This window comes from Passer montanus, unplaced genomic scaffold, assembly GCF_014805655.1.
Source record: "Passer montanus isolate IOZ18808 unplaced genomic scaffold, ASM1480565v1 scaffold28, whole genome shotgun sequence".
Lineage (NCBI taxonomy): Eukaryota > Metazoa > Chordata > Aves > Passeriformes > Passeridae > Passer > Passer montanus.
This window is the reverse complement of record NW_024367483.1, coordinates 4,149,752-4,175,619: the sequence shown is the minus strand read 5'-3', so window position 1 is coordinate 4,175,619 and position 25,868 is coordinate 4,149,752. Positions and strand designations below refer to the sequence as shown.

The window sequence follows — 25,868 nt, the reverse complement described above, 5'->3', positions numbered from 1 at the left end:
AAACTCTTTCTACCTCTATCTGTTATAGATTATTTTGTCTTTGTCAGTTCATTTTCCAGCAATCAGATTTTTTATTCTGTTTCATTTCTGTTTTGATGTCCTCACAGGAGGCCTCCTCTTTCCTTTATTTCTTGAACTCACTTGTGCATATCTCTCTGTAAAGGTAGAAACTGAATAGAGCAGAAAATTGAAAAAACCTGAGGAGGTGAGGATATATTCTGCTTTCTTTCAAAATTAAGCTTAATGAATAGGCAATAGATCTTTCAGTTTGCAAATATTTTCACTACAGACCTCTGGTAAATCTTGAACAGTGTTTTTGGACACTTTATAAACCTTTATAAACATGTAACAAAAACCACATAAAATTTTGGGAGAGAAAGGAAGCATCATCTTTGTGGAGCAGCACACTTGTCAGTAATCTTGACTGCTCTGTGTTTTGATGTTAAGATCCTACAAGTTGAGGTGACTGGAGTTTTTTTAAAGTTTCCTCCTTTAAAGTTTTCTGAGTTGAAGTGTCTCTTTTACACACGCATACCTCAGGCTTTCTTTGCTTATGGGAATATTTTGACTTTATGTGAACGAAGCTTGGGCTTACAGAGCCATGTAACAATAATAACATTTTTTGTGTGATGCAACAATAATAACAATTATAGCTGCGATTATGGGGGGGGATTTGGTAAACAACCCCAATGTTGCCCTTACAGCAATCAGGAATATCAAGAATATGAGACTCAGAAGACGTCTTAGGACTTAATTAGAAATTCACTGTATGTGACTATGTGTGCCTTTTAGTTTTGAGATTTTTCCTTTTTTGTATCTTTGAATTAAAAGAAAGAAGTATCAGTACCGAGTCCTTAAAACAAAAGTGAAAAGTTTTTACTATTCCCATTTTATATGAAGTAAAAGTAAATTAAAAAGTACAGAAAATAACTTGCAGAAAAAAGGAGTCTGAGCTTTCAGTTGGAAAATAAGTAAATAAAAGCATGCTCATGAGTGCTTGCTCAGTCTCAAAAGCCTTCCTTCCCCCAAAACTGTCTTCTTCAAAGCATAGCCCTTCAAAAGGTGTTGAAATACTCTAATTTCGCATCAATGTTGTGAAATGACATTAAGGCATTAAATCATTACCACAGCATTAAGGTTGACTTCTCCAGCTGACTTTTGGTTGGGCTAGAAGAGGTGGTCCAGATTTTAAAGCAGAATGCAGATGCATTTCCTGCAGTCAGATGAATTAAGAAAGTGTGCAATAGAGCTTTTGTTACTGGGCTGAAGAAGAATAGTGTCTAGTTGACATTTTCAGGTCTGAGAAGTTTGTCAAGAAACTTGTGGTGGAGTTGTTGGCTTAATTTTATGGATGAATTGTCCAGCTATTATCCCTGAACACTCTCAAGGCAGCTACTTTGAAATTGCTTTTTGTTGATAAATACTTGAATAGTGGGGTGTATGGTTGAGCTGTATGAACTGATCTTTCTTCATTTATGGTGACTTTAGAAAAATAAGATACAAATTTCTTTTCCAGATAAGCTTAAAAGTATTTTGGAAAGGTCAAGAAAATAACATTCCAAACCACATTCATACTTTTAAAGAATATGTTTGGCACTTCTACATTTTTACATTAAAATACTATTTCTTGTTTAAGAAAACTTTTGAAATTATGTGATTTTTTATATAACATATAAAAGATTTTTTTTTTAAAATTTCGTATTGGATAAATCATTGAAATTGAATGCAGACTATTTCAGCAGCAGAAAATCTCTCCCCAAGCCCTTTCACAATGGAACAATAACAATATATACTATATATCAATATAACCTTTAACAATATATCCTAATATGTAAAGCTCCTTCCTATTTGAATACATATTGTATGTGTTCTAAAACCTGTGGTTTTGGATAATACCTTTAATAAGACATAACTCTTGAAAATATTTGATTTTCTCCGTGTACATGAAATGTGATATGATAGTTCTAATGGGATTTCTGAAAAGGAAAAGACTGTGTGGATTTACCAAATATGTCATTCTTGCTTTTTTGACTGTTTTAACTGACCTTCAGTACTGTTGAGTTTATTATCACTGATTTGCTTTAGTGGCAAAGATTGCTCTCTAATTTTTCACCCTTTGCTATTGCTTATACCCCCAACTTTCCTGAACTTTACTTCAATTTACCCTTTTTTTCTTTGAGATGCCAGCTTGTAAAGTTACTATGTCTATGAACAACATATGTGATCTTCATGAAGAAAATATTAACTCAATGATTTCACTTGAGAGTGATGATAAAGTTATAATCTAACAGTTGCTAATTATCTTCTGTTTCCATCAAGATCATTTATTTTTCAGGAAACTCAAGCCATAAAGACAATATTAAAGTAACTTAGAGATTTTTCTAAATTTAAGCCTTTCCTGCACCATGAGGTGGTGGAATGCAGATAAGGGTGTCCTGTCTGTCTTTCCCACATAATGCTTCCACAACTTACCTTTCTTTTGAGAATAAGTTCCTCAGTGTTTCACTCCAATCAGGAAAGAAAATAGAACATTATCTAAGTGATATTGCTTAAAATGACCACTGGTCACACCAGGTGATACATCAGAACTGTGCTTTGCTCCAGCTGAGATTGTGAATCCTCTTGGAGATAGATGTAAATACCTTGGAGGCTGAAAGGTGTAGGAAAAACTTCTGCAAATATATATTTCTCTTAGTGAATTTTGAGAACTTTTCTATCTGAGCCCTCTTGATCACATATGAAGGTGAGCATGGAGGCTCAGATAGAAGTAGGTAATTAGCTTATTTCAAACCATTAATATTTCTAACATCCCTAACTTTATACTAATAATTATTAGTACTTGCTATTTCATTTTTGCTATTTATTTTTAATTATTAATTGTTTGGTGAATTTTTCTGGAGTTTATCTTAGCCTGCATTTCTATGTTATATAAAGGAAAAATATTCAATAAAATGTTTCTTACATTAATTAACATTTTTCTTAGAGCAAGCAAGGTATTTCTCCACTTGGTTCCAGTATTTAATTCTTTCAGTATTAAAACTGACAAGAATTTGAAATATCCCTATACCCAAAAACTCAAAAATCTTCCTAACATCACTCTTCACAGCATAGGTTCAGTCTAAATATATGCTGGGACCTAAGGTGTATTTAGCCCCTCCTCTATGCTGCAATCACAAAGTAATTTTTCTAGCTTTACTGCTTGAATTCTTGATAAAAATTCTCTTCACTTTGTAATTAAAGTCACGTTTTTTATTGCTGAATCCTATCACAGACTTTCTGCATTGCATCTGACTCTGACTAGTTATGCCTTAATATGAATCACTTTGCTTTGTCTCAGAGATTCCAGAGTGTTTTGGCAGCTTTCACAAAAGCTCACGGCATCAATCTTTCTCCCTGATTCCCACAGAAAGGGGAGCAGACAGCAAAAATAACCAGGAGGACAGTAAGGGTGTATCTCAAAACCACCCTCCTGTTCAAGGAGGGAAAAAAACAAAGCAAAAACCCCATTAAAACCATTGCTAGCATAGCTGATGTAGCTTGGAATCTGCCATTTCCCAAAATGCCCTGACTTTTTCACCGAGCTGTGGTTCCCTCACTGAGAAAGTTCTAACCCCATGTGAAGGAACTCTCCTGGCAGGTGCTTGGGAAGAGGTCTCCAGATGTGTGGTGTAAGCTGATGTGTCATTTGTGACAGAGACCCCAAGAGTTTTCAGTCAGGACCCTTTGCTTTCCCTCCACTGGTCTCCACACTGGTTGTTTACTCCCTTGAAGAAAAAAAAAATTGTTTTCCTTGGTAACCTCATGCCTGAGGCAGATTTATCTTCCAGCTGAAGCTGCCCTTATTAATCCTCATGGCAAGTGTAGAAACAAACAAATCAAACGAGAGGAGGAAGGACAGAAGAAAGTTTGGCAGGGAAAAGCTCAAGGAATGGACAAAGTGTTTATTTTTCAGAAGCTACTGTGGGTCATTGCACCAGTGGATTTGGTTTCGCCCAGTGGTTTTGTAGTTTACATTTTCTGCAGGTTTCCCAACCCTTGATTGGTGGGAAGCAGGGAGGATTGAGGGATGCTGACATGTTGAAGTGCCTGATGGAGGAGAGCTCTGGGTGGTTTTCATCATTTTGGAGCGGGAACTGAAATCTCTTTCTTTGTGTATCATTTTGTTTAAAATGAATTAACAGATATGATTAAGTATTCTTTATAAAAAGCCCTGTGATTTCCACTGGTGACCTATCTTGCTTGATGGCATAATATTGAAGGTATTAAATATCTGCCACCCTGAAGGGAAGATGGGTAGTTTTGACAAAATTGAATCTTGACAATATTTCATGGATCCCACCATTTATAGTTATGTGTCATACAAATCCAAATAATCATGATAGGAATTCAACAACATGTACAGAACTCTTCTGAGGACAGAAAACTCCAAACCCCCAAAAACAGAGCATAAAAGATTGACAGCTGAAAAGATAGGGCCTTATTTTCTCAGGTATTGTACTTTGGTGATAGGAATGTGAGAATTAAGTGTATTAGTCAGAGGCAGTGCATTGAAGTGCAAAAACCTATGTTTTAGGTTGCACAGTGCCAGTCACTTTCCCAAGGTGATTTTCAATAAGATACAGCAATCCCACTGTGATAAAGTGTTTCAGATTAGTGTTGGACCCTTTGATTTTATTTTGAAATAAACTTATTTAAAATAAATGACAGTCCCTGTTATCTCTCTTCACTAACCTTAGAATTATTGCCATGAGTTTGGATTTCTTTAAGCAACTTCAGGGATCTGCCCTGAATTTCTCAGAGAAATGAAAGTAGCAACTGTAATAAAATAGAGGTTACCAATCTGTTTACCTCCATTTAGTTTCAACATGTCCCCATAGTAAGGAAATTTTGGAAAATTCTCTTTACTTTCTTTCTTCTCAGTGCAATTCTGGCTGAGCTTTTTTTTGGTTTTTTTTTTTTTGGTGTGTCTGTGTGTGCAGAAAGAGTCAAGTGTCATTCTGAGAAAGCTGTCATCTTTGTTCAAGGCTGCTGGGTGTCAGAATTTGTATTGTGCATTAGCTTTTCCTTATAGGTTTTCAAGGGCCAGCTGCTGGTACTTTATTTCATTTAATTTTGAATACTCCTATTTTATGGCTTGGGAAAACAAGGAAATATGGCTTGTCTGCTTACTTAAAAAGAATAAAAATGAACATCACAGCCTTAATGTGATTTTTAAGCAGTGGCAGTGGGCCTAGAACACCATATTAATAGTGATAGAATGGTGTGCTTCTGGGGAAAATTGTGCTGGCTTTATTCATACAAGATGTTTGGTGGCTTTTGTGGTAACATTTTGTTCTGAATGCAGAGAAATTTGCACTGCAGGTATAAGGACAACTGCTTTTTTAAATGCAATTTTATTTTCTTTTGAGGTTTTGATTTTTGGGGTTTTTTTAGCAGAGTATTAAAATGAGCCTCAGGAGATCTGTTCTGAACTTCGCTGTCAGGCTCAGAAGTCTGTAAAATAAAAGGCATTCCACTTAATTCTCCTGTTTTCATTTCCCCAGCTGTGAAATGGGAATAATACTGTATTTTTGACCTAAACTTTGGTCTTTACTGCCCAAAAAAATAATCTTACAGATCTTCAAGGCAGAGATCCATTCTTTACTGTTTCTATATTTGTTAATGTAGAGCTGTGAACAAAATTGAGACCTATATATATATGCCTTTTTATAAGTAAGGTATCTTTATTTGAGGCTGTGGTCTCAAACAATGCTCTAAAAATTTTTCTTTTTGTTTATTTAAAGTGTTGAATTACCAAATTCAGGCAAGTTGCATATGCTTCAGTGCAGTATTTGTAGCTACTTTCATGAGAAAAGTGAGGTTTTATACAATTTATATTGACTCCTTTAAAACAAGAGGCTTTGTTATTATTAATACTATTGAATTGGAAAGGACTTTTTTTGACTGCTAAGAAAACTTGTGCTAAGTTTGGGGGAAAAAAATAGGTCTTACAGTGCTCCTGGAGTAAATTTGTTTGTATTATATTAATATAACTCCAGAACATTGAAGCTTAATCTTTCTGTTGAATGCTTGGTTTGATTTGTCCTTAGAGGTAAATCTTGCACAAATAACCATTAATAAAGTAAAAGTTGGAGGGCTTGAATACTGATTCTTCAGTATTAAATAATTTTCCTACTTGAGAATTTCAATTTTTCTCACACTAAAATAATTTTCAATATTTAATTACCTGGTTATTATTTCGTTAAATTTATCTATTTTAGAATTCTCTGTGTCACTTGGTTTTAGCACAAATAGAAATTAAGAAATGAGGCATTACAGCTTATTAGCTTCCTACACTCCAAATGCTGCAGATAACACAATCTTCCCCACCAAAACTGAGCAGCAATAGGTAAATATATTGTGAGACAGTACATTATGTCACGTTTTATTCTTCTGCTTCACTGGGAGCAGGGACAGGGAGCTTTTTAAATGGCTGGGCTGGTGACAAACAATGAGTCTGACGGGCAGTGAAATGGGAGCGTGTTCCAGCATCTCCAGGCCTTCATTGCAAACTTCTCTCTCTGTTCCAAGGGAGCTGCAGCCAGAGTGCTTTTGCTGATAGCAAATTCAGTGGAGTGCTGTGGGGAGCAAAACGATCCCTAAAGTAAGCACTGAGGGCTTCAAAGGGCAGACCCGACATTTTGAGAGCTATGAGCCACCAGTGCAACTCTCAGATGTTCATGTTAGATGCTTTCCTGTGAAAATCTCGATTCAGGTTTCCTGGAGTCCCTCTGTGCAGCTCCACCAACTGTGAGTGCAGCAGACTGGTCCAGTCTCCAGGTGACAAAGACACATTTGTGGCAACATCTGGTGCTGTGCAGAAAGGTCATGTTTTAATATCCATTAAAAAAAACCCAAAACAACAGGAAAAAAAAAAAGACCTTTCCTTTCAGTGTTTATTGCTACACTTATAATTTTTAGCAAGCATCCACAAGCCTAATAAAGCAGATAGTCCCAGTGTCTACTAAATCCTAGATTCTGACTGTACAAGCGAAGGGTGGGCACTGCCTTTACTCAGCATATTCTGCTGGTTAGGGTGGTGCCTTGTGAAGGCTGACCTAGAATAGAGCATAGATGGAGTTAAAGAATAAAGTAGGTATTCATTAAAAGGCCTCAGTGGATACATCTGGGGCAATACAGGAGCCTGGCCAAGGTTACACCAAGGATGAACCAAAATGGTCACAAAATGGACCACCGGTCATGAGGTCTCTCACTTTTATAAGTTCTGGTCCATTTGCATATTGGACTAAATTGTCCAGTTACAGCTTTAGGTTATGAAGTTCCATCCTTCGTGTTTTTCTCTCTTCAGTACATGTTGTTTATGGTCTTGGGCCTGAAATGTGGATCCTTGTTCCCCAGCTAGAGAAGGAATTGTTTTGTCTATATACTCTGTGAAGAGATCTTACTGTCCCCTAATGTGAAGCTCAGAACTACACACTAAAGCAGCACAGAATCTGAAAAATATAAAAGCTGAAATCTGGGGCATCAAGGGTGCCTACAGAAGGTGGAAGAGGGGGATTTTACCTAAATACCTTAAATACCCCTCTTGCCTTCCTGGCCCAGGGCCCCACAGCTCTGCTGAGAGCTGACCTGGATCTGGGCAGATGCACCTTGAAGGAGAAGTCAACTGCTCTCAGTCCTGCAAGCTTGTTCTCCCTTCCCATGTCTTCCTACCACATAAAGGTACTTCCATCCCCCTGCTTCTTCCTTCTCACCTGCCTGAGATCCACAGCTGCTTTTTTTCTGGCAGCTCTCACATCTGTCCTGAGCGTGACCTGGCTTTACTTGTGGAAAATCAGCCTTTCACACACCTGTGGTCTTTGTGAGTCCTGCTGTTGCTCTGGTGCACAAAATAAATGAGATATTCGCTACAGGAGTTCTTTCTAGACAATTTAGGGCAGCTAACTTCTTCATATTTCAGTGTCAAATGAGATGGCATAATCAGAAATAACTTGCTACTACACCTTGTTTTTTCATATTCATCACATTTTTTATTTTGTCATAAGCAATTCTGGTCAGAGCGTGTTGTAAAAGGTGCCACAGTGTGATATCAGGCCCTCATTTTAAGTGATTTGGGATGACACCATACTATGAGTACTAAATACTAATATTGAAATGTGGTTTACTCTTCTGACTTATATTCTTAACTTTCTAAGGACACAATTTGGGCCAGGGATGTGCAGATTCCACGTTTTTGCTTGGCTCTTTGAGAACAGAAGGAAACAGGCTTTTTTTGCTGTAATTTTTAATGTTTCATCCTCCTTCATTTGCTACTGAAACATATTGCTTTTGAAATAGGGGGAAAAAACCTAAAAAAACAAACCACAAATGAACCAGCAAGCTACAAAACTTTCTGTAAGAAAACTATTGTCCTTTCCAGTTTCTGATTTTTTCTTTACAGTTAGTCCAGCTGTATGTCGTGCAATATGAACTCATCCACTTGAAAATTTTATTGGTATAACTAAAGATATAGATCTACATGGAGCTTTTGTTAAAAGGGTTTGGATATTTTTAATGACATCTGATTTGCTAGCAAAAATGTCAAGCACATAATTGCCATTTCAGAGTTTCATAAATCTGAATCAATTAGTAAAAAGAACCCCTTGACCTCGTGTCCATGAGCATTCATGATCATTCAGTCTAAGCGCTAAGGAGCTATTGGCACATGATGTTCAAGCTGAGTGATCCTTTTGTTCAATCCCATTTTCTTGAAGCAAGGTAAATGCAGCTCCCTTTGAATTTAAAACCTTGCTAAATTATTTAGTGCTACATATCACAGACTGATTAAATTTTTCACAGAGTAGTGAGATTGTTTCCCAGGTAGGTCATCACTCAGTTCAGTTTACCACTTAAAATTTCTTTCATTCTCAGTCAAAATACAGCAAGGACCATCCATCATTATCACTCTGTCCTTTAATTTTTCTGTCAGCTTTTGTCAGGCTTGAAACAAAAGCCTTTACATTTTTATCAGCTGCAGCTATTGTTGTCTGATTTGTACTCAGTCATGTCAAAATATCGGTTGTGTTTTTACCAAAAAAGTCAAATATTTTCAATAGGTCAGATCTATCTTTCACATAAGCCCACTAAACCAAACAGAACCATTTCTCATTTCTTTGGAAATGGAGAGTAAAAATGCTCAGGGCCAAATTGGCAGGGAGAGTAAATTATCCAGGCTCCCTGCACTTAAATGGATGGATGTCTTCTGCCTTAGCAAGGAGAACGCAGAATCAATTCAAGCAAGGAGAAGCAAACAGGAAACTTTGGGCAGGTGGGGCTCGACACTGCTTTAAGCTGATCTGGTCCAACACTGCCCTGCCACTCCTAAGGAGTTTGCATCTGTGCCTCTGCTGAAGAGCTGCTTCCACACCAGGCCAGTTTGCCTGTTCCTCTTTTTCCCCCATCCCCTGGGAATCAGCCTTCAGGATGCCTGCTGGCTGCTCTCCCCTGGCTCCTGCCGGTGGCATGTCAGCAGGCAGCAGTGCCACGAGGAGCACCTTTCCAGAGCTTTGCTCAGTCTGCTCTCTTGCAGCACCAAGCTCTGGCATTATGTCAGGTCCTCACTGAAATGAGGGTTCTTGGCTGAGCGTTTGCAGCTCAGCTCAAACCTCCCTGTGCCACCAGAGAGAGGGGGCAGGAGCCCATCTCTCCTACTGCATGTCCAGTTCAAGCCTCACCTCGATAACCTGTGGAACAGAAGTGACAGAGTCCATGGGAGTCCCTTGGCATTGAAGGTCAACCCCTTTTCTATTTCCAACAGCTTTTATGGAAACAATTAGTTCTCCATGAGTTGTCTGCATTTCAGAGCTAGCAAGATGATGAAGTTAATACCAACTTAATTACATTATTGGATTTTTGACTGAATATCTGTCTGTCAACAAACATCCAGTTTAGAAGTGAGGTTTCAAAATTAATGGAAACAATTTTTGCTTGACTTCTAGATCTCCTGAGCATGGCGTTTCTATCTTCTTTGGTTCCCCATCTGCAAAATATAGCTATTTTCTGCTTCACAGGAGGCTAAGGATTAATACCTTAGTATTATTGAAATAGCAATCTGGCACAGTGATTTGGGTATGGCTACTTGAATTAAAAAGTTTCGCTCTGCAAGGTCTCTTGGTCATAATGATCCTTGGTATTTAGTGGCATGAGAGGCATAAAGAAAAATTCATTTTCAGCTGAACATTGTGTACAACTAGGTTCACAAATTGCAAGACAAGGGAGTGGAATTTAGTTTCACTCCAGCACAGATTTCTTGGGCAGAAATCTGCAAATCTATTCTGTTAAGATCCTCTCTGATAGAAAGCTCAAGAGGACAAATCTACATTGTCCCTGTGATAGCATGCTCTGAGCAGCTGCCAGCAGGGAGCTCTGGGTGACAATGTGTGCCTCGCTAGTGAAATAAGATAGGTTTACCTTGCACTAAAAAAAGAAATGACCAAAAGTCCTGCAGGAATCGAAACAGGTCAAATTGTAATTCTCTCTTCTGGCATGAAATGGAGCAGCACACCCTCTATGAAGCACAGTGATCCATATGGCTTAAACAGAAGCCTGTGCTGTTAAGTATAATTTTTTTTATCCGTAGTCTGTGTGCTTTTGGGAACTTCCAAACCCATTCCAATCCCATCCTACACCTGTAATGCATGATGAGAGAATGAGGAACACTGGACATTGCTTCTAGTTTATTTCTTGAACTGCATATTCTGTATTCTCTTATACAAAAGCCTTTTCAAGGCAAAGAGAAAGTTTTCATAAGAATCCATAAATCTTGGAAGAACTGATAGGATGTCAGACTCAGCAGGCACCATAAACACAGGTCTTTTCGACGTGAGGATCAGTTCAGAATTCTTGGATCTGGGTTGTCCAGAGAAGGATTTAAGGATGAGGTATCATCCAGGCATTCCAAAAAGCATTGTCTGGAGTGCTCTGAGTTATTGGTTAAATTTGCACATTCCTGTTGAAGACTGTCATGTTGTTAATAGAGTATTCCACTGGGCAGAGCCTTGAATGTAAGCTGGTGCAAACCAAACCTTTCTGGAGTCCAAAACAGACTTAGATTTCATTGCCTGGGCAAATGTGATGCTCCTCAGGCTGCTGATTCCTGGTTTCTCTCTTGTGCTGGGGTCTTTAGGAGCAAGTCCTGTTATTGCTGTGAGCAAAGCAGACAGACTGCAGTCATTTGCACGGTGAAATCCACCTCACCCTGCAAAGAAACCAAATGCTATTCCTTGTTTTTGCATCCCTTTTGAGAAGACGCATTTTCTTTGAGTCTTCTGCCAGGCTTCCATTTTGATGTTTGGCATCAGAGTTTGTGACTTTCATCAGGAAACTAATATCTGCACAAGTTTTCATTAATCTGATGAGATCACATCTGTATTAAAACACTGACATATCCTAGTTCATGTTAGCTAGAATGCTTCCTAGGTAGCCTTTCATATAAAATAAGAAATCTTGTTAGAAATGCTTCAATCTGAAGAGAAACCAGAAAGTACTAAGTTAACCAGTGATTCATGTAAGCTATTATTTGGTAAAATAGGTAAACAGCATGCTTGCAGATTGGATAGCTCTGTCATAAAACCATCATTTGTCATTGCAGTCTTAAGTAATTGGTATTTAAGAAAGATAGTGAATGGAACCATGAGTCACACTAATTAGTTTTACGTACAAGAATGATGTATACAGCTTTCCTAATAAGCAAGGTTTTGCTCTCCTTATGAAGTAGGTGGATTTTTTTTCTCTTTGATTTAATTTTTAACAGATCCTTATCAGGGAAGGAGTTTCCCTTTATGAGAAGAAATTGCACAGATCAGTACATGTGACATGTATCTTTTTAACATGTTAATTTATTTCTAATGCTTGTTATACTCAGTTCTATTTCATTATTGTGGTACTCACACTCCAGGTAATATTATCATTATTCCTGGTGATTAATATGGCTACAAGTGTGAGGGTTTTTAAAAGCCTGCTCTAATTTTTCTGTCTTGAGAATATTTTATACTGGGAATTAGATTAAAAATCAGTGTACATTAGATTAAAAATCAGTGTATAGATGAAAGATGGATTTTTGTTTTCTGATGGCTTCAGAAGTAAAACATCACACAGGTATAGATTCCAGAAAGCATAGTGGTATTTTTTATCAAAACTAGAGGAATACAGAAAATAGTAGATGACTTATAGAGTAACTAACAAGGAGACTTTTAATTTTGGAAAAAAATCTGTCATCCAGCATGGAAATAAGGTAAGCATGCTACTTTGAAGCCTTAAGAGAATAATTACACAATGCTGAATTCAAGGGTTCTGTGTCTGAAGTGTGTTCTGTAGGGCCCAATACTGAAAAGCTCTGAGCTACTTCAGCTTCCATTGATTTCAGTCTGAATTGATGGTACTCAGGGACCAATTGCATTTCTTTCCAAAGCAAGGGAAGACAGATTGTGGGTCAGACTTTTGCTCTTTTATTGCACTGAATAGCACCCTTCAGAAATATTTTCAGTGAAATCAGTATGGAATGGGTCACTCACCATCAGCTGCTGAGAAAAGAGTCCTTCCCTTTCAAACCTGCGATATAAATAATCTGAGAAGTGTCAGATGCTCGTGTCTTCTCAGAAGTGCTTTTCTCTACTTCTCTTCAGAGCTTTTGTGTTTTTTGTTCTTTAAAACCTGCAATCACCTTATAGGCAAAATCCTATTGGTCTTTATTGCTTTTGGAAGTGTGAGCAAAGTATTTTCTAAGTGTACATCTGGTTATGTTCTGCTCTGTGCTGGAGCATTCTGCATCAGGTGTTGTTGGCTCCTCTGCAGAGAAGCAGTCATGCTCCTAATTTTGGCATTCCTGCACTTGCTTGAGCAAAGCCTGAAGGATTTTATAGGATGCTGTCATCATTTTTTGTATGATTTTTTTCTGACTTGCATGCATACTTTTTTATCAGTAATATTATTATCATTTCTGATTTTTAGTTTGAAGATGTTTTAGAAAAATACTGATGTGTACTAACAATAAATTGTAAGCATTAAGGATGACTGAAAGATGACTGTACCTGCAAATTAGGGTAAAGATTTTGAAATATACTCTGCTCTGGATCTTAGCAGACAACTGTGTCTTAAGCAAATGTGTGGGAAGAAGAAAAGCAATCCGGAAAAAGCAGCTCTTATAGTTAGTAGAATTTTCTCCCCTTTTTCCCTCCATTGAGTCTGTCTGAAAGTGGGTGTTTTAACATACAGCCATTTCTCGTTAACATGTGTGTGTTTATTTTAGCATGATGGTGTTGTTTTTTTCATCTCCCACTCTGACACAGCATGTTTCATCTGTATATGGTTTCTACTACGTGAGACATTTAAAATGGCTCAGTGAAGAAATGGATTCTTGTCACTTAAACTGTCACTCTCTCGTTCTGTGGAAATGTGGTCATTTTAACAGAGTTTTAAATTCTGTGTACTCAAAGATTTACTATAAAAATTGAGAGTGATAAATGTCAAGAATTTAAAGGTACCCTGTTGTACCTGTAATAATTTATGTTAATCATGTTTTAATTTAGTCATTTTCAACATACTTGTATTTACAAATTAAACCACTATTATGGTTCTCCTTTGTTTGCATGATATGATTTTATTTTATATTTTTTTTTCCACTCACCAGATGTTTTCAGCACTTTGCTTCCCACTACTGTCATCCCCTCCCTTACCACTGCAACAGTCACAACCAATGTAGCCTTAACAGCCAGCACAACCACATCGGCAACAGCCACCAGCATCAGAGGTACAGTATCCTTCTTTGTTATGGCCTGGGAAGCACATGATAAATAGGAAATTAGAGTTTTGATTTATTTTTTTTTAACAAGGATACAAATTGCTGAAGAGAGGGTGCAAGCGTTCAGATCAGCATATATTCAACAGAATAATCCAAAGGGTGATAGGTGGGTTAAGAAAGATTTCGTATGACCTTGAATGTTGCCATTGCTCTAGCAGTGTGTATGTGAACTTTGACAGGATGCTTAAATTATTTGTATACATTTGCATTTAATTTTTTAAGGTTAGTAAATTAACTTTAATGTAAAATGCAAGCAAGCTATTTTTAAATAAACGTGACCTTTTTAAGACTGGTTATTTTGGGTACTACCATTTAAAACAAGCTAGGTGTCTCAGCACTGGAATTTCTGTTGATGAAATCTTTCTTGATAACAAAGAGGCACTGTGATGCATCACCCTTGTTAGCCTTTTACAGTTTAAGGCATTCCTAATTTAGGGGTGTTGTTATCTCACCAGAGCTAGAGTAAATGACCCCCATCTGTTGGGGTTTTTTTCTGTTACAGCTTTTCAAATGTTTCTAGTAATGCTTCATTTCTTTATGAGCAAAATATAAAGGTTATTTTACTCTTTTATTCAGTGGCTGATCAGATAACTGTTAAATAGGGAAGATGTGTGCAGAAGGTTTTGCAGATTATCATCTTCTGGGTAGCTACAAATCTCTCGTGGTAAATGAAATGGCAGAAGGTTCCTATGTGGTCTCTTGAAAGCTTTCCTTGCACAAGAAGAAAGGAAATTATGTGATGAGGTGCAGTTAGGCCAGGAAAGTTAAGACAGTTATGACATTTTTTCTTCCTGGATGTGTTGTTGTTAGTCAGTTGTAGGGGCCTGCCTAACTTGCAAGAATAAAAATTGTCATAGTATCAGATCACCTAAATTATTCTTCCACAGGACACAGACATTTTAATAATGTGGCCTTCATGTGATAAATTGACATCAGACCTAAAATTACATTTTCTAATCTTTAATATGTCTTTTAATGTGAAATTGCTGTTATTGTAATGAGGAGAGGAAGTGTTGTAGTAGTCCTTTTCCATCAGCAAGAGACAGCTAGACCATGGAAAACAGCCCAGTGTTTATGGGTCTAAGAGGTTGCAGGAGGAACATTTCCTGAAAAGGAGCAGAATGACAGGAATTGACATGTCCTTATAAAAGACTGGTTTGTGTCAAGCACAGAAGCTTCCAAGTTTCTGAGGGCTCACATCCTGGAAGGACGATGCTCTTGGTGTGCTGTGCTGAAGTTTGCTGCCCTTCATGAATTGTTTTCTTCTGCTTGTTATGTGGTGATAACTATGTCATCGTTATGATTGTGCTGATGTTTTTAATGCATTGTCTCACCTCCTAAGTGTGGTTTTGGGCCTCATTTTCTTTCCTGTGGAGTGTTCATTTTCATTGTTTTTGTGTCCAGCATCAATAGAATGGTCTAAACCGGGGTATTCTCTTCTAAGTTTCAGCTCTAACACATGCTACACTTAGAGGTGCTGCTTTAATAGAAAGTAAAAGAAGCGAAATTGGGTGATCAATTGCTGAAACATGAGCACTCACTTTTCCCAGAAAGAAAGAAGTGAATGCAGCAAAATGGCTGAAAAGATAAGACCAATCTCAAGCAAGTGGTAGATAGAGTCTGTTGGGGAGATAATCAAAGGGACAAATGAGTGTGGGAAGTCTCTTTCCTCAAAATTTTGTATTGAAAGGAAAGTGATAGTTTATCCCAATGTAGAGAGAAAGTACTACATATGTAATAAACTAATGAAGTTGGTTTTTTTAACAGTCTGAGATATCAAACCTCACTAAAACATAAAAACAAGCTTACTATAAACATAAATCATGGAAGATAACACATGTGAAAGAAACATGAAATGGGCATGAAACCGGGTGCAAAATGAAATGGGCAAGTTGTGAGAAATTTAACAAAACAAAAGCGTTTAGAAATACACTAGATGAATAACAAAAATAAAGAAATTAATCGTGAATAATGAGGACTAGGCTGAAGTAATTGGTGTTTTAGCCAACAGTGGAAGACAACAGGAGTGCTGTTTCTAATGGGGAGGTAGGAGGGGATGTCACAGTGAAAAATGACCACAAATGGAGACAGATCAAAGAACAAGGACAGAAACATAGATATGCTCCACAAAGAAGCTGAAGGCACCAGCTTGTTTGGTTTTGCTTTAAAAACAGAAGTCAATATGACCCTGATGAAGAGTAATTTTCAAAGTTCAATGGGAAAAATGATTCCCTGTATTACTAGCAAAGACATTTAGCAGAGACATTTTGTAAATGCATGGGAGACAGTGACTTCTGATATTCAGCTATTTAAGTTCTATTACTTTCTTCATCCTGACCTTCTTTCAAAGTGTTTTATTCCCATGGCAGAGGGAATTGGACAAGGTGCACCTCCTTGGGTCTCATCCCATATCTGTCTTGGACCCATAAACAAATAATGTTCACAGACTTTCAGTGCCTGATGTGGAGTTCTGCCATCCTGAAATACAAGACTGAACCTCATCTGCAATGTCCATTCCACCCCATAGAAGTACAAATGACATAAGAGCCATTGCAGAGATCAGTTTTTTCAGTGCTATCTGCTGCTAGCTGAGCAAAAAGTACCACATAAACATATTTTCCTTTGACACCTCTGCTTCATATTGCAACAAGATTTTTGACATGAAAGAATAAATAAGGACATTAAGTTGAGAAACTATCCATATATTCTCAAACTTCAAAACTTTTTTGTTTTGTTTTTATCTTTGTCTCATTTTGTTGGATCATATCTTAAGGAAACGTTTTCCACAGATCAGAGTAGTGTATGCTATTTGATAATATCTTTGAACTGGGTTTCCCATAGCTGGCATAATAAACTTTCTGGACAGATTTTACTAATTTTGTTCTGAAATTAGTGCTCACTACTTAAGAACCCACTCAGGTAATTTTACAAGACATTCCTCTGTTCTGCATGACTTTTACATAGTCCACTTTGAGTATGCATTGCTTCACATCCAGTCACAGGAAATGCCTTTGCAGGCAGGAGATACAAGGTGTTAAAAGCCAATGGACTCTCTGAATCCAAGGCATTTTGCATTCTGACTATTGTACCTCCTCTTTGCCAAAAGCCTTAATTCATGGGAAAGAAAATTCTCCAAAGTCATCAGTTAATTCTGGAACCATGTGATTCATTGCTGTCATGATTTGCCTGGCATTTAGTAAACAACATGAAAAAGGCTACTGATCCAGTTGGATGACAGCATGATAATTCATAAACTTTCTCTTTAGTCAAAGTTTTCACTTTCTCAGAAAACGTATGCTTGTTTTTGTGCTCAGTCCTTCAGGAATTAATTATTCTTTTACTGGTACATTACCTACTAACTCAAAAAACCCTAAACATAATTTGATGCCAGTGAGGAATATTGCCCTTTATATATTTGTCAAGGGTATCTTAAAGCCTAATAACCGTGATGAGAAATGTACTACAAAATGAGAATAAAATGTATGAGAAGAGGACTACTGAAAGAATAATTATACACTGTGTGAGTATGTACATCAGTCTTTCTATCAGATTTATGTAATGTTATTTGTGAAAGCTGTGCATGGATCCATGCAGTTTTTCTCTTTTATGATTGGGAAGAGGCACAAGAGGATTGTGGATTTGCCCCAACAGTGAAACAAGGGATGCTTCCATTGGAGAAATTCTTTGGTAGTGTAAAGTGAAGTTAGGTGGTGCTGTGCCAATCTTTCCAAGTCCTGTAGGGGGTGAGGGGGTGTGGTTAACAGTCTAGGAGAAGCTACCTCAAGCCAGAACAGAACTGTGTTTCTGTATTCACAGAGGGAAAAAGCCTGTGCACACAAATGTACATAAAACCTTCCCATAGGCTATCATTATGTTAATCACACACACACAAACAGAACATTTTTGTTTTGTTTAAATCCTATTTCTATCAAGGAACAAAAAAAGTCAAAGAGGTTATAAAACTTGCTTATTTTTACTTATTACCGAAGACTTAAACTTCACCACCCAAACAGGTGGAAATTTAAGAATGTCAAACCCAATCTCAAAAGACAGATCTTTTCAGTTTGATGGCATGTCTCAGAGTGATTCAGGCTCAGCTGACTCACTTGGATGGTGACTGTACCAGAATGTTCAAAGCTTTATATAGCAACGCCTGAAAACACCTCCAGAAGTTGTGTGCAGCACAGACGTGATGCTGCTCCCAGGCAGCTGCACTGGGGAGATCAAGAGTTTATTTGTCAGGGTGACCATGAAGCCAAAAAAATGCGCACATATATATCAGTGAAATCCCTGCCTTATTATAATCCACTTTGCTTTTGTTGGGTTTAGCTTTGATATAAAATAAAGATTTCTTAAGGGAAATCTGTGGAGCTGAAATTAGGAGTTTACAGTGGCATAAGGAGAGGTTTGAGGATGTAATATTTTTGAAAACTATTGTGACTTTAAGTGTGAATATTTATATTTAATAGCATAAATGACAACAATCCCAGCTAAAAAAAAATAAGTTACTGTCTTTTTTCCCCCCTAATTTTACCTTAAAGTCTCAATTAAAAAAAAAAAAAAAACAGAAACAAAAAAAAAAATTAAAAAATCCACCTAAACCCAACCCTAATAGAATAACTGTGTCATTATAGGCAGCTTAAATGAAGAAACTACTAAAAACTACTAGAACAGTACTTATAGTCCTCATACTTTTTCCTGTCAAAAAATGCTAAATATTACCAGTTCTTTATGATTTTTTTTTCTCTCTCATAATCTGATTAATATAACTTGGCAGGCTGAGATATTGACAAAGAAAGAAACAACAAAGCAAGGAAAAGCTATAGAATATGTGAGGGGCAAAGGAGATAAGGGTGGACTTACACTTTAAATATAGTTGTACGTGCTTACTTGCAGTCAGCTCTAATAATAAAAATGATCATTGTCTAATGTTAAGAGCAGTATCCTATGACAGCCAGCTAAAAGCCAGTTCATTTATATATACTACTACTTTATAGCTGTAGCAGTAACATAAAACCTGATTTGTGGCTGGGTTTATTCAAAGTGTGTAGGAAAATTAGAACTCTATAGGTTTTATTTCTTTTTTCTCTCTACTTTTACACTAGTCTCCTAGTGGCTTACCCAAGGTCTAGATTTCTCAGAAAGATGAACAATTTGAGATTCAAAACAACAGTGCCTTAGTTTTGTTTTTTTTTTTTATTAGCCATTCAAGTCTTCATCATCCATCTTTCAATAACTGCAGTCTCTTGATTTTATACTGATTTCTTTCATTGCCATTATTTTTGCAATCTACCTGTTCCTCAGTATAGATGGTGTGTTAAAAATCACGATAAACCTATGTTAGACCATGATGAGATCTCAAACTTATTTTCCAGCCCTCTTTTTCAAAATCTCTGAGCAGGGCTGTCTTGGTCAAAGCTGTTACCCAGGAGAAATATCCACAAGCTACAGCTGAGCAATGGCTGGTAAACCTTCCCTAGCATCTGCAACCAGCTGGTAGACCAAACTCTTGGATATTTTTATATCAAATTATACCTGTTGTGAACAGGACTTGGAGTTTCTTAAGTTCTACAGCAAAATTTTCATGAGGCTTAGTCATCCACAGCACCCGTTTTAGGGGTTGCACAGTTTTGTTCCTTTTCTGAAGCACCATTTAATTAGGGTTTCATTCCACTAGTCAGGCTTAGTGGTGCAATTAGTGCCGTGAATTCTCAAAGCTCACAGATTTAAGATCAACAGAGGAGCTTGTAGCATCTGTTCTAACTCAAAGAGCTCTTTGGTTTTCAGGTCTGATAGATACAGAGCCAGGAAAACCTTCTCATAACATAATCTGGAAAAAAAATAAAAAAAGGAAAATTAAACTCCTCCCTTCATCACCCCTCCCTTTAAAAACAAAATAAAACAAAAAAAAAACCCCCACAAATATTCTCAAACATGTTAATATTTTTTGGCTGGATTCCTACAGATTTCTATGTCCCCATAGAATTAGAATAATGGCAAGCATTATGTGTTTACATGCATGGTGATCACAGAGTGAAACCATGCCAGCTCCAAGCAAGGGGTTGTACAAACATAGCATGAAAATAACGTGGTTTTTTGGGTTTTTTTTTAATTTAAGTCTAGGAATTTGGGGTATTGGTGCATCCACATGAGATATCTTCCTGAGTCTCAGAGGCAACAGGGCAGTAAGTAGCAGCAGAATGTGCTTATGGAAGGAGGAAATTTTTCATGCAGTGTGAAACTAAATATAAAACTGCATTATCACAACATGCTGAAAAATGGAAGTGGAAATACCCTGATGTCTGTTGTGAGCAGACCAAAATCCAACCCAAATGCTTCTGCATGGAATTTCCAGTTCTCAGATACTTTTAAAAGATGTTTTATAGTTGTAATATCAATCCAAGAGTAACCCTCAAGGCAACATATACATCACTCATGCAGTCTAGCCACCAAAAAATTCTGGCAACATGACCCACATGAGGCTAGTTACCTCCATTGCCATGAAAAGTACTTGTGCTTTGCAATTCTTACCTTGACAAACTAAAGCAGAGACCTGTGCCATTTATAAAATGGCAGTTTTCTGTGCTTAACAGCCATTATGATGTAAGATGAAGACCATAGTCATTATTACACATTATTTGGTCATATTATTCATGAAATGAGGCTGTTGCATTCTGGAACAAATAAAGATAGATTTCATGATCTGAATACTTTGCCAAGCAAATGAATATCATAAATGAGACATAGATTAAGCTACAGGCATGCTGAATACATGAAAGAAAATATCATAATATCATATATTAGGAACCTGCTCTTTGTGTCTGGGACAAATATTTCTAGTGCTAACAAATCCATCCAGCTGTCAGCTTGCAGTAATGAAGTAGGCAACTTAAAAAGTACACAATGATTTCCAGCCTTGATGGATTATCACTTAACCCAAAATGCAAGGCTGTGGAGATAAGTATCACAATTGGTTGATGGTCTGATAAAGATTCCATTATATAGCTGAGCTCAGGAGAGGTTTCAGCAATGCGTCAGGAATTCAAACATTCCCAGCCTAAGCTTTGATCACACTGGGGGCTTTTCTGGATTTTTTTTTTAGGTTTTTTTTTTTTTTCCTACTGCCTATGAATTATGCAGTCTGACAGTATCTATTGTAAACTGGCAGCACAGGAGGGTCTCCAAATTAAGAGTCCCTTCTGCTGGAAGCATTTTTCCTGCCTGCCAAGAGCATCCTTTGCTCTGAGTTCAGCCTCATACCTCGCCTCAGGTGCCACAGGCTGTAAGGTGTTGGCTCACCTTCTGCTCAGCCCCCACGTGCAGCTAGCAGGGAAGCACAGGCATTTCCAAAAAAGTCCCTGGGAAGAAGGACTGAAGTGATCAGTGTCACCACCTCTATGTAAAATGCTGCACCAGAGTCAGCATGTACTGATGCCACACTGACCATTTCCATCTGACCTCTAGTTGGGTGCTGACCTCAAGTGAGTGGTTTTCAACATTCATGTGTAAACAAGATATGAAAACTATATTATTCATACTAACTTCCTGCTCTCTGCAGGCTTAAAATGTCACTTTCAAAATAATAATTTTTTAAAAAGCAGGTTTCTCTACCTCCTGCTTTAAAAGTCAGGATTCTACTGATTTCAAGAGATTTTGGTGACCTAGTATTTGCACCTACCATCTAACCAGTTTGGTTAAATGAGTTTATCCCATCTCACTTGCAGGTACCTCTGAAGTGAATGTATCTGGATTTTCCAGTCCAAAGAGAAACAGGCAATTTTTAGTTGTTATCAATGCTGCCTCATAAGCTTGACAATGGCTTACAGACATGCAAAGTATTTCCTCCACAGAAAAATAGGCTGTACTTTCCTTTCTTCCAAGTAAAACTTTACATATAGATAAGCTCATTATTTTCAGTGGGACTGTATGTATTTTTGGTGTGTTATTCACAGATAAAATCTGTGATCTGCTCAGTCTGGAGGGACCTGCTGGGTCAGTTAGCCTAAATTCTTGTATAGTTTCCTGTCTCACAGATTTATAATGAGACACAGAAACCTTTATTTTATTAAAGAGCATGCAGCAGAACATATGTAGACTTAATTTAGGACCTAAGGAAACAGAAAATCTGCAATTCCCCTTGGTGTTTCTCTTCAGCACTTAGTTATCCTCACTGTTGCAAACTTGAGCCTTGCTTCTGCCTTCAGTGTCTTTGAGGTTAACAACCACAGATTGATTCTTGAAGGCTTCACATTCCATATGCATTTTCTTCTCAAAAGTGAATATTTGTTGTAAAGGAGACTCTGTAAATATGCTTTGAAATTGATTCTTGAATTTCATTTGAAAGAATTGAATCTATGATCTTTAGGATCTTATTAAATTTTTGATTTGGTTTGTTTTAAAAGTGTTGTGAAGCACATCTTTAATGATGAGTTTTAAGGGCAATATATTGGATTTCTTACAGCAGGGAGAAAGATTAAGCAAATGGTTGCTGTTGAATGTCCTTCACTGTTGCTGTTTTTATATGGGATCACAAAGCTTAGTTTTACTTTATTTAGAAAGGTGTTTGTGCTGTTTTAAAGGCACTGCCCTCAAAAACTGATATCTCTTTTTTTTTTAATTTATTACTGTGTAAGGCAGATTTTGGCAAGTTCTGTGGTGTCAGGGTATTGATAAAGTGCTTCACTGTTACAAGCAAAAGTACACAACTAAATATTGTTATAGCTAACAACAAGGACATCTAGAGCAACTGTTCCAGTGCCATGTGGGATGTTAAAAAAAAGACTGAAGTGGTGCCAAGTTCTAGAAATGAGGAAAGGAAAGAAAGAAAGAGACAAAATGCTTATAGTTTCAAATGTATTGCTAACACCTTTAATAAAAAATGCACGTCTTTCTCACTAACCAGTGAACTAAAGTCATCAACTGTGCCTTTGAAGCTGAAAAGATTACTCTCTCTGCCCTTCGTTTCTCTGACACTCCACTTGAAACACAGTTAATAACTTCCAGTGTGAGCCTCACAAAATGCAGAATTGATACTAATTATATTAAGTTTTCTGGATGAAAGATGACCTTGGTGAAACTTGAAGCTATAGCATTCCCAGAACAAAAAAAAAAAAATAAAAGCAATATCTACAGAGAGTGACTTTAGAGATTATTTAACCCGACCTATTAATTTTTTGCATGTGAAGTTATTCAGACTGTGAATACAAAAAAGGTATTCTTAAGGTAATTTTTTTTAGCATTTTTCAGAGCCTTGAAATAAGTTGCTGTATCACATGTCTGGTTATTTTTTTCTGTGTTAGTCATTTGAGATGTCTTTTCTGTGTCAGATTCAGTGAGTGCACTGTGGAGAAAAGCAGGTGCCACAGTGCTTGGAAGAGCTGGCATGTGTGTGTGTGTCAGCAGTCAACAAAGGCAAACAGGTGAACAAAAATCAAATGCCAGTGTTTTAAAAGATTAGCTTCAAACACACCTTTAAAGGAAAGGAGTGGAAGAGAAGTCTGGTTTGAAGTCCACAGTCTCGTAATCACAGCTGAGTTCATTTTTTGTCACTGCAAAATTGAGAAAAAGAGAGAATTACAAACTCATCTACTCTGAGAAATACAGGGTGGAAAACCTTATTCAATATCACTTGACTCACTGTTTGGCTGACTATAAAAGACCGAACAGGGAAGCAGAACTGGAACTGACTGAAAAAATGAAATTCAGAACCAACACAAGGAAATACTTTTCACTCAAAAAGAAATACAATTTTTCAATAGCCTACTGAGCCAAGTTTGGAATTGGAGGCACTGGGGTCATTAAAGAAAAAGGGAGATACTATTCTGGAAGAACTGTGTTAACCAGGATGGCTTGCAATGGGCTGAATGGCCTTTTCCTTTTTCCAAATTTATGTTCTTTTTGAAAAACTTTGATTACAAGTCATCCTGCTGTGATTTAGATAGCATGAATTTGAAAAGAATGTATCAAATCTTTTCAATCAAGATGCTTGGGTTTCTTTCCAGTCTGAATTCTTGCAAGCCTGTAATAGAAAACCATCAGTCAAGGGAAAGAAGTATCAGGAGTAGCAATTTACCTTAATGTACAATTTCCTTTTCTTGTATAAAGGGTAAGAGACAAGGATCCCAGACAACAAAGGCCAGAATATAAATCTTTATGAGAATATATCAAAAAAGGGGGGAAAAATATATAGAAAAATCCCCCAGATTGGCAATTTGAGGAAGACATTTTATTTCTTTTGTATGCTTCTTTTCTTGTGGCTAACAAGTGTCTACTGTATACACATCAGGTCATGAAGTGCATTCAGCACCCAACAAAGAGACAAGTTTCATTTTAATGAATTCAAAGTGTTATAATGGATTTTTAACATTGACTTTGGACCAGGTCCCTGTACATACTTGACAGAAGCTGCTTTTAAAACTATACTAATTTGTTAGACAATGGGAATATCACAGAAAATGAATATGTAAAACTTTTTTTTTTTTTTGGTGTTGTTTTCTGTACAGAAGAACATTTCTAATGTTTAGCTTTGAGTCTCACTCAGTTACTGCATCCAGTGCAGAAATCCACTCTGTTACTGGGCTGAATTGCAAATATACTTTGAGATCCTTTGGCACAATTACTGCCACCAATCCTGAACTCGTTTATCACCTACAATGCAGTTTTGTTAGTGTGAATGCTGAGTTGCTGTTGTGTGTGTGGACATCCATATGTCAGACTGTTGTGGGATTTTGGGCTAAACTTTGTGTGGTTTTGAAAACAATAGCAGCCCTGGGTCATTTAAGTTTTTAAGCGTTGCCTAATTCCAGAGCCCTACCCCCTCCAGTTCATCTCAGAAGCATCTGTTCCCAATATTTCTGGAGTTAGTAACACTCAGAAGAAATTAGACTTATATTGCATTCAGGTTGGCTCTCCTCCACCACAGGACCTTGGGCCAAGTAATCTGTGAGTGGTTTTATGGATTTCCAGTCCCTATGGAATTCTTTTTGTTGTTTTTTGTTTTTATTGTAAGTCCCTGTATTATAGTGTGACTGTGGGGAAGTGCGTTAATTGTTTTTGTCTGATGAAAATTTTCACCTTTTTACTTTCTGGGGCTTTTGAGTAGTATTCACTAACTCTTACCAAATAATTTCTGTAAAAAATTTACTTCAAAATACTACTATGACACTCAGAGATTTCAGTCTTTTTTCCATGCAGAATGTGCTTCTTTATAGTTATTAAGAAATGCGAGTGGACTGTAGGATTTCTGCATAGTTCTACTCAACCAAATAAACATTCAGGGGAATAATTCATACACAACAGAATTTCACACTAGTGTGGGTTTGCCTTCAACCCTATAATAAAATAGATGGCTTCTATGCAGTCTGAAACATCTTGCTCCTGTTATATTTGCAGTGTTATGAAGAAATCAAGAACATCAGGAAAGTTCAAGGGCAGGAGAATTTTTTTCTGGGTTTTTGGTGTTTGTGTTTTTTTTGTTTTTTATGTAGGCACTGCCTGCATGCACTTTTATATAATAACAGAAAAATAATGCTCATAATATGAACAACACATGGGTCAGTCTAAAACACATTTTCAAATGTGGGTGTTTTATTAAAAAAGTGATGAACTGTTAAGCTGCATTCTGAAGACAGAACACAAGGAGCAGATTCAAGGGCTTTGGAAGTTAATGCTGCTCAAATACGTTAAGAAGGGTTTTTAAAAATTATTTTTTACTGTTGACGATGTGTTTTCTTTTTCTGTAGGCTTCTAAATCTATTAGTAACTCTCCTGGTTTCTGGACAGAACCACATTCAATATCCTGCCATATTAAACCATTTTGCGAAGAATTTTTAATCTGTGGTTGGTTGATACATGGCAGTATTTGAGTTCAGTTTGGTATTCAAACACAATCATATATTATACTTTTGTCTCTCAATGTAAATTAAATTAAACATACTCAACACTTAGCATTTAAACAGAGATCATATAAAACAGTTTTCATTCCTTTTGGGGTCATCTGATTTAGGTTTTGTAGGATTGGACATGTCTTAAA

General features: G+C 37.0%; 1 protein-coding gene across 3 annotated transcripts in view; it reads left to right on the top strand.

Annotated features, from left to right (window-relative positions):
• Positions 1–25,868, top strand: part of CADM2 (cell adhesion molecule 2) — a 569,150-nt gene that overhangs the window by 511,036 nt on the left and 32,246 nt on the right. For 2 of the 3 annotated variants that reach the window (XM_039713259.1, XM_039713260.1), the window contains one exon: positions 13,667–13,786. The exons of the other annotated variant lie outside the window; for it this stretch is intronic. In XM_039713259.1, coding sequence (XP_039569193.1) covers positions 13,667–13,786 — 120 coding nt within the window. The remainder of the gene's footprint in view (positions 1–13,666; positions 13,787–25,868) is intronic. 3 annotated transcript variants of the gene reach the window in all.